Raw genomic sequence first — 13,459 nt, 5'->3', positions numbered from 1 at the left:
TTCTGAATATGTCTTGAATCCACACCCTTCTCTTTGTTTGCATGGCTACCACCCTAGTCCAGGTAGCCTTCATCTCCCACTGAAATCACTGTAATAGCCCCCAGTGTTCTCTCACATCTCCTCCTAATCCTCGCTACACCTATATTCTCCTACCAGCAGAGTTCCATTTTCACCATGCAAGTTTGGCTTTCCACTTCTCTTAGGATATAAAATCCTTAATATGCTTACAAGTCCATGCTATCTGGCCTTTGCCCAACTCAACAGCCTCATCTCCTAAATGCCCTCCCTGATCCCCAACTCCAGCCTGTGGAAAGGACTTGAAGAATCTTCCCAAAAGAGCATAAATGGTGTGGGGACTGGGCATGGAAGATGGGAAATGGTGAAAATGATGAAGAATTAACAATGGGCCAGATCAGGCATATCCCACAGATCAGAGGAAGGGTGTCCAAGAACACAAGAGGACCTGTTGGCCTTGACACCTCCCAAGATGTAACTGGAGGGAAGAGAGAGAACGGGCAGAGCTCCAAGTACGTTTGTAGATGTGATCACGGAAAATGAGGGGACCCTATGTAAAACTTTCTATTTTCTTAATGATATGAGTAGAGTGCTCAGTAGAGACTGAAAGTGAGAAGTGGATATGAGGAGAAATAAGGTCGGAGATTAAGAGAATCAACATACTAAGAGAAATTTATACAGAGATGTCAGGACAGTTCTAAGGGCCCATGGGAGGTTTGGTTTGGGGTTCTGTTATAGGATAGTAAGAGGCTAGGAAAGTTTCAGGGCAGGAGAAATCGGGAAACTGAGGCAGGAAAATTAAACAAAGCCCAAAAGCTTTTCAGGCTGCTTGTAGAGGGACCTTATCTTGAGAACAAAGGGCTAAAACCTCTCCTCACAAAAGAATGCAGGAGAGGAGGAATCTTAATTCAAACTAATCAGAGAAACCGCTTAGTGTGAATCGTCCTGAAGCTGTTAAAACAGCAGGGAAGAAGGGAAAGAGTACCTACTGTTTAAACAGAGGTCAGTGGTCTTCGGTTTGTCAAGACAAACTTACCAGGTACTTCTCATAAATTGTGGGAAAACCATAACAAAGAGTTAACCTGCACCAGGATATCTGGCAGAGGGATTTTTTAAAACTTATAGACAAGCGGGTATATAAGGCAGAAACCCCCATCCCACTTGCTCTTCAGATTAGCTGAAAGCACGTCTGTGCTTCATAAGCCAGATGGATAGATTTGCTAGCCTTGTTTCGTTGATAAATGTGTATGCTTTAATTTTTTCATTCACTTGCTTAAATGTTTTAATAAATTCATTTTATCATAATGCAATCAAGGTCTCTCGCATAAAATCATTTATATGAGAAGACAAGAACCGAGATTGGGAATGGCCCTCTCCCATTGACTCAGGGAGCTGTCCGGTAACACCTCTGTGGTGTCTATGAGAGGAGCTGGTCAGAGCCTGCCTCACGGTGATGTTCTTTTCTGCAGCACTGGCCTGGAAGCAGTAGGAAACTTAAGCGGCTTCAACCAAGGTTGTGATTTTGCCTGGTAAATGCTACAGGGTGTGGAAGAGGTAGAAGGTGGAGGGCATGAAAGAGTTAGAGAATCATCATCAGAATGGAGTCCAAGTTCACAAAGGAAGGCACTGAAGAGATTGTGAAATTGTGATAGGCATTTAGACCGACAAGAGCAGAGCACGGACGATGGGCCAGGTACGAAAGGTCTTCAGGGTGGAAAGCCCTGGATGCCTAGCAAAGGTAGGGCGGGACCTCACCCCCAGGGTGGCTTTTCCTCCCCTAGCGGATCAATGGTCATGTCTTTGGATCCCTGACCTTTCCTCCCTAGAGATAACATCTAGGCCTCAGTAGTATTCCAGCTCCAGGCCCAGAAAAGCAGCAAAACCAGCCATGGCTGACCTCAGGCCCAGCTGCATTGGATAATGACCCCCCCCCCAGCCCCGCCCCGCCCCACCGCCCTGGTGCCAACTAATCAATCAGTGGAGACCACAGCCCTGAAAGGACCACCTGGATAGCAGCTGAATATTATGAGCTCTTTCCCTGGGACCTCCCCTAACATAAAACCAGGAGGACAGAGGACCCAGGGCTCTCCCTCCTGGGAGCATGCCTGTGCCTTTCCCTTTCCTTCTGCTTCCTCTCCTGGGCCCCAGGCACGTTACCATCAGCTTCCTCACTCCCAAGCTCCTAGGGCCCTTCCATTGCCTCTATAACTTGTTCCCTAAGCCCATTTCTTCTAGGAATTATTTCTTCCACCTCTGTAATTTTACTAAATAAATGTTCTCTTATAGTTTGGGTCTTGGCTCTGAATTCTTTCCTAGCCAGAACCCAAGTACTGAGGTTGCTGAACACAGGTCTGGTGTGACCCCCACCAGACTAACACCCAGTGCCGTTTCCTGCCACCCACAACAAAATGAGATCAGGAGAGTGGCAACCATGGAAAAGGCAAGGGATTGCAGCCATGCGGGTCTTAGCGAAGGGAACTAAGAGGATGGGAAGCTTGAACCAGGCTTTCAGAGGGGGGCCTGCCATCTCTAGAGTGTAGCCATAGAACATGTGGCTTCCTTGGCATGGACACAACAATTATGGGAGGAGAGACCCCAGGGTTTTAGATACTGAAATCCCCGGAAATGAGGGCAGAGTCGGGTGCAGGGCAAATCTGCAATGAGGAGCTTAAGTCCTCAGAGAGTGAAAGGGAGATGATCAGAGAACAAGAGCTACAGGGGGCAGGAGCAGATTAAGTCCAAAGGCACGGGACCCAAAGGACCTGGGGGAGGGGGCGTCTCGAAGATAGGAGAAGTCACATGGGGGACACCAGTCTCACCGCTTGGCCTGTGACAACGTGCATAGGAGAAAAACAGCGTTCGCTGGGGAAGACTGCAGGGGAAGTATTTTTATCTGTGGGGATATAGACAGAAGGTCGAGGACGGAAAGAAGCCCCCAGAGCAAAGGGTTGGCCTGGAGAATCCCAATTTATTCCTGCTGTCCAACAATACTTTTAAAGAATGTCCCCAGTACCCTCAAAAGTGTCCCCATTTAGAAAATAAAAAATGCGGTCACCTAAATGGGCAGGGCGGTGGAGTATGTGGCAAGTGCTGAGCGGCAGCAGGTGACCATGCCACCCGTTGGCAGCCTCTCCTCCCTTCTAGCAAAATAGCCTCCCTTCCAGCTCTCCAAAGAAAAGGCCCCTGAAGCCTTTGAGGTTGAATCCTGATTACTTAATACATTTCAGCCCATCTCCAGCCGCACAGCAACCATCTACCCTTCAGCCAAGTAAATCTTTCACATGAGAATCTGAAAAGAGGGTATCGGGCCTGGGGGTGCCTGCATTTCAAATTGGTAATTTCTGCCAAGGAAATACCTTTACTCTAAGTATAAAGAATTAATGGTGGAGTTTTACAGGGTCAGGACGGATCAAAAGTTGAATAGGTTGGAGGTGGGGGACATGGGGATATGTCCCCACATGGAACCTTGAGCTTGACCTTTCTTCAGCGTCAATCAGATGAGCCAACCAGCAGAATAAGAAAAGATAAGTGACCCTGAGGTTCGGGGTAAACCCTGCTCAAGGACAAACTTACCTTGGCCTTTCTGTTCAGGAAGCTGTGCCCAAATTTCTTGAGGTTCTGGAGGGTAATGTTCTCGAAAGGCATTTTGTACCTCGCGTCAGAACTTAAGTTCAGGATCTGGACGGCGGGGATGTCGACCCCTGTGATGTGGAAGTATTTGAAGATGCGCCCGTTCCTCGGCTCGTCGGCATCCACCAGGATGAAGAGGATCTGCCGGATCAAGCGACACCTGAGTCTCTCTGGACCCCGGGCCGGGGAGAGGTAAAGAACTGAAGCTGGGCGAGGAAGCTGCGAGAAGGGGCCGCGCACTAAACCCGACAGGCTCCGGGCGGCCTGCGGTAACCACAAAGGATGCTGGGAAACTAAAACGTAGTTCAACCAAAAGCAGCTTCGGGCGGGTAGTCTTGTCCTGAGGCAGTATTTTTCCCTAACAAAGGTCAATCTTTGCCTTAACTAGGCCTGTTGGTTATCTAATTAACATGCCTTTGCAAAAAAACAAAGTAATTTCCCCTTTTTCCAGGCCCTAAAAACCACAAACCGGACCACAAACAACCTCCTAATCACTGTTATATTAATTGCTGACTGTTAACTATCCTGCACCCCCTAAGTAAAAGAAACCTGTGTCTCTCATTTTACTTTTATCCAGTCCCAGAGGTTCCCCGCTTTGCTTTCCCCCGCCTCCTTAGTCTATCACCGATGGATTTCAGGTAACCCAACTGGGCCTCCTCTTTTGATTGTAATGTTTAAAACAAGGTGCAAAACTGCCCTTCTCCGGAGCATTCTCTCAAGTCCTTTGAAATTCTGCTTCCCGGGATGCGTCCACAGTTTGGCTCAAATAAACTCGCAAAAATTCTTCACAGCTTTGAATGTTTCTTACGTTAACAAATCCCTTACCGAGGAAGAGAAACTGTGGGCGGCTGCGGGAGGGCACGCACACTGCAGAGTCTGTGGAGCCCACTGAAAGACAATAAAGCCTCCCTTCCTCAGGCAGGTGCAGCCCTGCACCCTAGGGCACCCACAGGCAACCGTCATCAGCCTCCTATCACCATCCACACACGTGGGGGCCAGAAGGTCCTGAGCTTTCATCCTTCGTCCTTGGGCAAAACAGTAACCCCCCTTGCTGTGCCTCAGTTTTGTTTTCTGTGAAGTGATTATAACAGCTCCCACCTTTCAGGGTTGCTATGCAAATTAAACAGGACAATGTCTGTAAAGGCTGAGTTCAGTGACTGGAGGTAGAAAATGCTCAAGACATGTCAACTTATTATTTTAAATTATTTTTCTATCAAGGAAATACACAACTTCACTCATTCAACAAGTATTCATGGAAGGCCTACTAGGCATGGAGCTTATGTTCTAGTAGAGAAGCCAGACAACAAATGGTTAAACAAATTAATAAATCCAGAGGGAAAGCAATCAGATTGTGATCAATTTAATTACATCAAAAAAATCTTAAAGTTTAAAATGATATAAACCAGGAAATATAGTTACAAGCAGTATTGCTTTGCTTAGAGCATTACTCCTGGGCAATAATAAGGTGGAAAGAAGCATGTACAACTAAATAGTTTTGTGACCTAGAGGCTTTACTCCATTTATTTTGGATTACAAAGTTTTTCACCGTTTTATTTAAATTTCAGTCATTTTCTTCAAAAGAAAAAAATTGCCATTAATGCACTTCTTGCAAAAATAAAGAGAAAAATAGGCCCTATGGTCCAGGTGGTGGTAACTGCAGAATTGTAGGTATAGTGCTTAGGAAAAACAGATCGGTTTCTAATGACAATAATGTCCACAGTAATAAGCACTGTTTATTGTACATTTGCTCGTTGCTTTATAAAGTACCTCTAATTCTTACCACAAAGCTCCATGTTACACGTGAGAGGCTGAGAGGTTAAGAATCTCACCTAAAACAAAACCCACTTCTCAGAGGAACAGAATTTGAACTCAAGTCTGTGTGATGCTAAAGCCTAGAAATTTAATTACCTACCAGACACTGTGCTGCTTCACACTCCAGGCCTTCACAGTCCCTGACCTCAGACAGGGCTGGTCTTGCCCCCACACAGCAGTTCCCATGCTTAGAGGGGCGTGTCCATGAAATACCAGTGGAACTTATCAAAGATGAGAGAAGAAGCAGAGGGTTGACAAGAAAGGAAGAGACACATGGGGACTAGTAGCATGTTATTAAACTGTGAGTGGGTTACCAAGGAGATCAAGGAAGAAATAAAAAATTTCCTGGAAATAAGTGAAAATGAACACACAACAGCCCCAAACCCCAAATCTATGGGACACAGAGAAAGCAGCCCTGTGAGGGACATTCCTAGCACTACAGGCCTATGAAGCTACCTCAAGAAGCAAGAAAAACCTCAAGTAAACATTCTAACCCTACAGCTTAAAGAATTAGAGAAAGAACAGGAAAAGCCCAGCCTAAGTAAATGAAGAAAATAATAAAGATCAGAGCAGAAATAAATGACATAGAGACTAAAAATAAACAATACGAAAGATCAATGAAATCAAAAGCTGGTTCTTCAAAAAGTGAAACAAGATTGATAAATCTTTAACCAGACTCATCAAAAAACAAAGAGAGAGGGGACCCAAATAAATAAAATCAGAAATGAAAGAGATGAAATGCACTGTTGGTGGGACTACGGACTATGGAAAACAGTATGGAGATTCCTCAAAAAATTAAAAATGGAACTGCCATTTGACCCAGTGATCCCACTTCTGGGAATTTATCCAAGGAAACCAGAAACACTAATTCAAAAGAATATATGCACCCCCATGTTCATAGCAGCATTATTTACAATAGCCAAGATCTGGAAGCAGCCCAGTAGATGAGTGGATAAAAAGCTGAGGTACATTTACACAATGGAATACTATGCAGCTGAAAAAAGGAAGGAAATTTTACCCTTTACAACCACTTGAATGAACCTGGAGAACATTATGCTAAGTGAAATAAGCCAATCAGAGAAAGATAAGTACCACATGATCTCACTCATATGTGGAATTTAATGAACAAACAACTAACAAGTAAAATAGAGACAGACTCATAGAAAGGAGGCAGACAGCTCTGGTGGAGTGGGCAAGGAGTGTTGGGGAAGGGGGTGGACGGATTGAACAAAAAAGACAAAAAAAGACAACTCATGGACATGGATACAGCGTGGTGATTGCGGGGGCTGGAGGTGGAGGTAGAATAGGGCATAGAGAAGACAAATGTGATGGCCCGGCCGGGCGTGGCTCAGCGGTTGAGCGTCGACCCAGGATCCAGGTAACCAGGGTTCAATTCCCGGTCAGGGCACATGCCCGGGTTGCGGGCTTGATCAATGACTCTCTCATCATTGATGTTTCTATTTCTCTCTCCCCTCTCCTTTTCTCTCTCTGAAATCAAAGATATACTTAAAAAAAAAAAAGAGAAGATAAATGTGATGGAAAAAGTAAAATGAAAAAAAATTTTTTTAAGAAAAGAAAGATGAAATAACAACTGAGGCCACAGAAATACAAAGAATTATAAGAAAATAGGATGAAGAACTACATGCTAACAAATGGGACAACCTGGGCGAAATGGACAAATTCCTAGAAACATACAATTTTCCAAAACTCAACGAAGAAGTATCAGAAAACCTGAATATACCAATGACAACTAATGAAATTTAAGCAGTAATCAAAAAACTCCCAGCAAACAAAAGTCCTGGACCAGATGGCTTCACAGGTGAGTTTTACCAAACATCAAAGAAGAACTAACACCTATCCTCCTCAAACTATTCCAAGAAATTAAAGAGGAGCACCCTGGCCAGCATGGCTCAGTGGTTAGAGCATCAGTCTAGACACTGAAGGATCACAGGTTTGATTCTCAGTCAAGGGCATATACCTGGGTTGTGGGCTTCGATCCCCAGCTTTGACCGGGGCTCATGCAGGAGGCTCGATGTGTCCTGCACTCCTCTCTCTCTCTCTCCCTCTCTCTCTCTCTCTCTCTCTGTCTCTCTCCCCATTCCCCTTCTTTCTACTCTCTCTAAAAATCAATGGAAAAAATATCCTCAGGTGAGAATTAACCAAATAAAATTTTTTAAAAAAGAGAAGACTCCCAAGATTTTCTTATGAGGCCAGCATTAGCCTAATTCCAAAACCAGATGCACTACAAAGAAAGAAAATTATAGGCCAATCTCTCTGATGAACATAGATGCTAAAATCCTCAACAAAATAGTAGCAAATGGGATTCAGCAATACATTAAAAAGATCAAGTAACATGATCAAGTGGGATTTATTCCAGGGATGCAAGGCTGGTACAATATTCTCAAATCAATAAATGTGATACATCACATATACAAAATGAAGGGTAAAAATCACATCATCAGATTAATAGACACAGAAAAAATATTTGACAAAACCTAGCTCCTATGTGTGATAAAAACTCTCAGGAAAGTGTGAGTAATACCTCAACGTAATAAAGGCCATATATGACAAACCCACAGCCAACACCATACTCAACAGGGAAAAACTAAAAAGCCTTCTCCTAAAAATTAGGAACAAGACAGGGTGTCTGCTTTCAGCACTCTTATTCAGCATAGTACTGGAAGCTCTAGCCTCACCTATCAGAAAATAATAAAAGACATCCAAATTGGAAAGAAGGAAGTAAAACTGTCATTATTCAAAGATGACATGACATTATATATAGAAAACCTACTAGATCTAATAAATGAATTTGGCAAAGTAGCAGGATACAAAACCAGTATCCAGAAATTGATGGCATTTTTATACACCAATAATGAGCTATCAGAAAGAGAAATTAAGAAAACAATCCCATTTACTATTGCAACAAAAAAGTTAATACTTAGGAATAAACTTCACCAAGGAAGTCAAAGACCTGTACTCAGAAAAGTACAGGACATTGAAAAAATAGATAGAGGAAGATATAAACAAGTGGAAGAATATACCATGTTCATGGATTGGAAGAATTAACATCATCAAAATGTCCAAGCTACCCAAAGCAATCTATCCTAGTGGCATATTTTACAGATCTAGAAGAAATATTCTAAAAATGTATATGGAGCCAAAAAAGACCCCAAATAGCCACAGCAATCTTGCGAGAGAAAAAAACAAAGTTGGAGGGATCACAATACAGATATCAAACTATACTATAAGGCCACTGTCATCAAAACAGCCTGGTACTCGCTTAGGAACAGGCATATAGGTCAATGGAACAGAACAAAGAGCCAAGAAATCAACCCACACCTCTATGGTCAATTAATATTAGACATAGGAGGAAGAGCATAAAATGGAGTAAAGACAGTCTCTTCAATAAATGGTGTTGGGAAAATTGGAAAGGTACGTGCAAAAAAATGAAACTAGACCACCAACTTACACTATACACAAAAATAAACTCAAAATGGATAAAAGACTTAAATGTAAGACATGAAACCATAAAAATCCTATCAGTAAAATCTCAGACATCTCTTGTAGCGATATTTTTGCTGATATGTCTCCTGGGGCAAGGGAAACAAAGGAGAAAATAAACAAATGGGACTACATCAAAGTAAAAAGTTTTTGCACAGCAAAAGAAACCATCAGCAAAAGGAAAATGGAACCGACTGTATGGGAGAACATATTTGCCAATGATCATCTGATAAGGGTTAATTTCAAAAATATATAAAAAGTTATACAACTTAACACCAGGAAGACAAAGAATCCAATTAAAAAATGGGCAAAAGACCTGAATAGACCCTTCTCCAAAGAAGACATACAGATGGCCAAGAGAGATATGAAAATGTGCTGAACATCACTAACCAACAGAGAGATGCAAATTAAAACCACAATGAGGTATCACCTCACACCTGCCAGAATGGCTGCCATCAGCAAATCAACAAATAAGTGCTGGCAAGGGTGTGGGGAAAGGGGACCCCTAGTACACTGCTGGTGGGAATGCAGACTGGTGCAGCCACTGTGGAAAACAGTATGGAGGTTCCTCAAAAATTAAAAATGGAGCTGCCTCGTGACCCAGTGATCCCACTTCTAGGAATATATCCTAAGAAACCTGAAGCACCAATTAGGAAGAATATATGCACCCTGATGTTCATAGCAGCATTATTTACAATAGATAAGATCTGGAAACAGTCCAAGTGGCCATCAGTAGGTGAGTGGATAAAAAAGCTGTGGTACATTTACGCAGTGGAATACCACGCAGCTGTAAAAAGGATGGAACTCTTACCTTTTGTGACAGCATGGACAGACTGGAAATTATAATGCTCAAAATAAGCCACTCAGAGAAAGACAAATACCATATGATCTCACTTATTTGTGGAATGTCATGAACATAATAAACAGATGAACAAAATAGAATCAGAGTCATGGATACATGGAACGCCTGCATGTCTCAGGGGGCTGCCCAGATGGGATGAAAGAAGGTAGAGAGAATACCCAAAGAACAGATATGCATTCTCCATGGGCACAGGCGACAATGTGCTCACAGCCAGGGGGAGGGGAGGGCAGAGTCTGGGTAGAAGGGGCGAAGGGGGGTGAAAAAGGGAATAATTGTAATAATGTCAACAATAGGAAAAAATTAGAATAGAAAATTAAATAGTAACTAATACACAGCATTGAAATGCAAATCAGTCAAGTTATATGTAAATGAACATGCAAATTGTGCCTAGCTTAATTTATAATCAGTAGGGCAACCAAATGGGTCTACAAGTCTAGGATCTCCATCGGGGAACCCCGAAGAAGAAGGGTGCCTCCACAGACCTTGTTTTGGAACTCCTTCAACGCCAGTTTATAATGCTGCATTATCATACTGAACGACTTGGAGCTCTTGGAGGCAAAAAGCAGCATGTGATTCAGGATGTTCAGTTCATAAATCAGATCCTTATTCTGAAACGACAAGGAACACAGGTCATCCCACGCGCAGGGGCCCCAGCCACCCTTCTCCTCGGGGAGCTTCGCTCACTGACCTCAGTGTTGTATTCAATAACAAAACCTGTAAGATGCTGTTTTATGAGTTGATGGAGGATACGTTTGTTGGTATTGTCGTTAATAAGCTCCTGGCGGTTCACCATTTTTCCCTTGGACAAAAGAAGAAAAGCATTGGAGGGCAGTGGCTTCCATGATGCAGACACTTACTAAATATAAACAGCACAATTTTCCCCTTGGATAAAAAGAAAACACCATGGTACAATGTAATCCAATAATCTAGGCACTTCATAAATGTGAACAGCCCGGCGGATTGTCCTGTGGGTCCTTCCTTCCTTCCTTCCTTCCTTCCTTCCTTCCTTCCTTCCTTCCTTCCTTCCTTCCTTCCTTCCTCCCTTCCAAGGGCCAAGCCTACATCATGGTCTTAAGAGTCCCCCCAGGTTCCTCGGTGTGTTTTCCCTGATTTTTACATGTCTAATCCTGCCTGATGATGTCTTCTCAGAAGGACCTGGGTCCACAGAGGGGGTGCTATTATTCTCTGTAGCCCAAGATCAAAGTCTGTGTGGGGGAAGGAGAAAGAATTAGTTATCTCCTAATTTCTTCATCTTTAATCTCCTTCTCTCCATCTCCACCAAGCCCACATCCTAGTCCACACCTCTTTCCTGGACTCTTGAAAAAATGTCCGAGTGGTCTTCTAATTCCTCCCCTTGCTTTCCTTCAAGCCATCCCCCACACTTCAGCCAGAGCGCTGTTGTTAGAATGCAAATCTGATCATGTCATTCTCTTGCTTAAATACTTCGTAGACCCTGCTGTCTTCTGGATAAAGTCCAAAGTCTTTTCTGGTCATAAAAATAGTCCAATAATGCTGACTAGACTTATTGAGATCTCATGTTGTACCAGCTGCCATTCTAAACATGTTATATGCCCCAACTCATTTAATCCTCAAAACATCTCATGGAGCTACATACTATTATTTCTCCTACTCTACAGTTGAGGGAAATGAGGCACAGAAAAGTGAAGTGACCTGCCTAAGTTTTCTAAACTAGTAAGAGGTGGAGCCTAGATTTCAACCCAGGCAGTCTGACCCCAGTGTCCATGTCCTTAACCATTAAAATAGACCAAATCTCTCCCAAATGCATTTTCCAAGTTTGCTACTTGGCTTTTGGGTTATTCTGCAGAACTTTTAAATTTTTATGTGGTCCAGATTTATCAATATTTCTTTTCCTTGTTTCGGAGTTTCTGTCATGCTTTATAAAGAGCTTTCCCACTCCAACACTACAAAGCAGACCCCCGTGGCATCTTCTGGCCCTTCCAAGGTCTTGTGAAAGGAGTGGTGTATGAATTTAGCTTTAGTGTTTTGCTTTCAATGGCTATCCAATTCTTTCAACACTAGTCATTGAATAATGTACATTTTTCCCTATTAATCTAAAATATCATATAGTAAATTCCCATATGTATTTGTATCTATTTCTGGACTCTGTGTTGTCCCATTCAGAAACACTAATGAAATTATTTTATTCTTCAAATAAAAGCCCTTCATTGATTTGCGTGGGCACATGTGAAAATGCAGTGGGCTCACAGTCTTCTGTAAGAGTCAAGCAGATCTGGGTATCACTACCTGTCTCCTCTGTGGCCTTGGGCAAGTAACCTAACCTCTCTGAGCCATACCTGTAAGTAACATGGTTATTGTAAGAACCTGGCTTTGTGTGAGGAGGGAGTAAGGCATGGTCCAGGAACGAGACCACGATAGAACTTTGTGTGACGATGGAAATGCTCTGTGAATCTATGCTGCCCAATAAAGTAGCGACCGTCCACATGAAGCCAGTTTGACCGAGGAACTAAAATTTTAATTTAAATAGTCACAAGTGATGAGCAGCTGCCGTATTGGATAGTTCAGATCTAAACCCCAGAGCACGCAGGAAGGTGTGTCACAGAGGCTAGGCTTCGGAAGGCCTTGTCCGTCTCGTTAAGGACTTGAATTTTTATTCTATAATAATAGGATTAACAATAGGAACTCACCAACAGGCTTTCAGTGAGAAAGAGGAAAGTGACCAATAGATTTGAATTTTGGAAAGATTGCTCATGAGAGGAGAAAGGGGAATGTGGCAGATCAGCTGGGTGGACATTGCCTTAGGCTGTTCCGTTAGGCTGTGGGCTACGACGGTCGCTTGGTCTGGGAGGGAAGCATTATAGACAAGTGGATAGGTGCAAGGGATATTTTGGATTTAAAATCACTAGGGTTGGAGTGACAAGTTGGCCATGAGGGGCGGAGAAGAGGGAGGTGTTAGAATGATGCCTGGCTCTTCTGGCTTTGCTCAGATGGGAGAAGGAAGAGATGGTGGTTCCAGTCTTTGGGAGAGAAAACCCCGAAAGAGGATTTGGAGGGGAGATTAAGACTTGGCCAGGCTCAGACACCTGGTGATGGGTATAAAGGTCTGGAGGTGAGAGAAGTCTGGCAGGAGATGGAGACTCATAAGCCACTGGGTGTCTGGATAATAACTGCTGATAGAGGGTGGGTGGGGGAGCATGGGCCAGAAGCAAACACAGGGCAGAAGATTGAGACTTAATGGCACTTACTGGTTAAAGAAAAGCGGATGAGCTTGTAGGAGAAGGGCTAGAAAGGCCAGAGAAACACCAGGAAGCTGACTTTGCAAACACCGACTTGTCCAATGCCACTTAGCTCACATGTGGCAGAACCAGAATTTGCACCCAAAGCCCATCCATACATGCACAGTCCCTGATTTTGAACTAGGGACCCCCTCACTAGCAATAGGATCGAAGGCCTACCTTATGGAACACCAGAACACTGTCGAGGGTGACGTGAAAACGCCCCACGGCATTGCTGATCGCTATCACTCCAAACGTTAGCTCTGGGAAGTCTCTGATCGTGGTGTAGAACAGCTCGGCCACTTCTTCCTCTAAGTCCTGTTTGGGGAAGGATGTTTGGTAAGGTTTGGGTAGAAAGCAAAATGCCTGGCTCATTTAAGGTCAA

General features: G+C 43.5%; 1 protein-coding gene across 1 annotated transcript in view; it reads right to left on the bottom strand.

The window, feature by feature from the left end:
• PDILT (protein disulfide isomerase like, testis expressed) overlaps positions 1 to 13,459 on the bottom strand; it is a gene marked incomplete at its 3' end in the record, with an annotated part of 31,296 nt that overhangs the window by 6,239 nt on the left and 11,598 nt on the right. The window contains exons 4-7 of the mRNA XM_081131702.1: positions 13,255 to 13,392; positions 10,509 to 10,619; positions 10,303 to 10,428; positions 3,589 to 3,786 (exon numbers count right to left, since the gene is read on the bottom strand). Coding sequence (XP_080987828.1) covers positions 3,589 to 3,786; positions 10,303 to 10,428; positions 10,509 to 10,619; positions 13,255 to 13,392 — 573 coding nt within the window. The remainder of the gene's footprint in view (positions 1 to 3,588; positions 3,787 to 10,302; positions 10,429 to 10,508; positions 10,620 to 13,254; positions 13,393 to 13,459) is intronic.

This window comes from Miniopterus schreibersii (genome assembly GCF_964146895.1).
Source record: "Miniopterus schreibersii genome assembly, chromosome: 3".
Lineage (NCBI taxonomy): Eukaryota > Metazoa > Chordata > Mammalia > Chiroptera > Miniopteridae > Miniopterus > Miniopterus schreibersii.
Note: the sequence above shows the minus strand (reverse complement) of the source record. Positions and strands in the feature narration are given on the sequence as shown.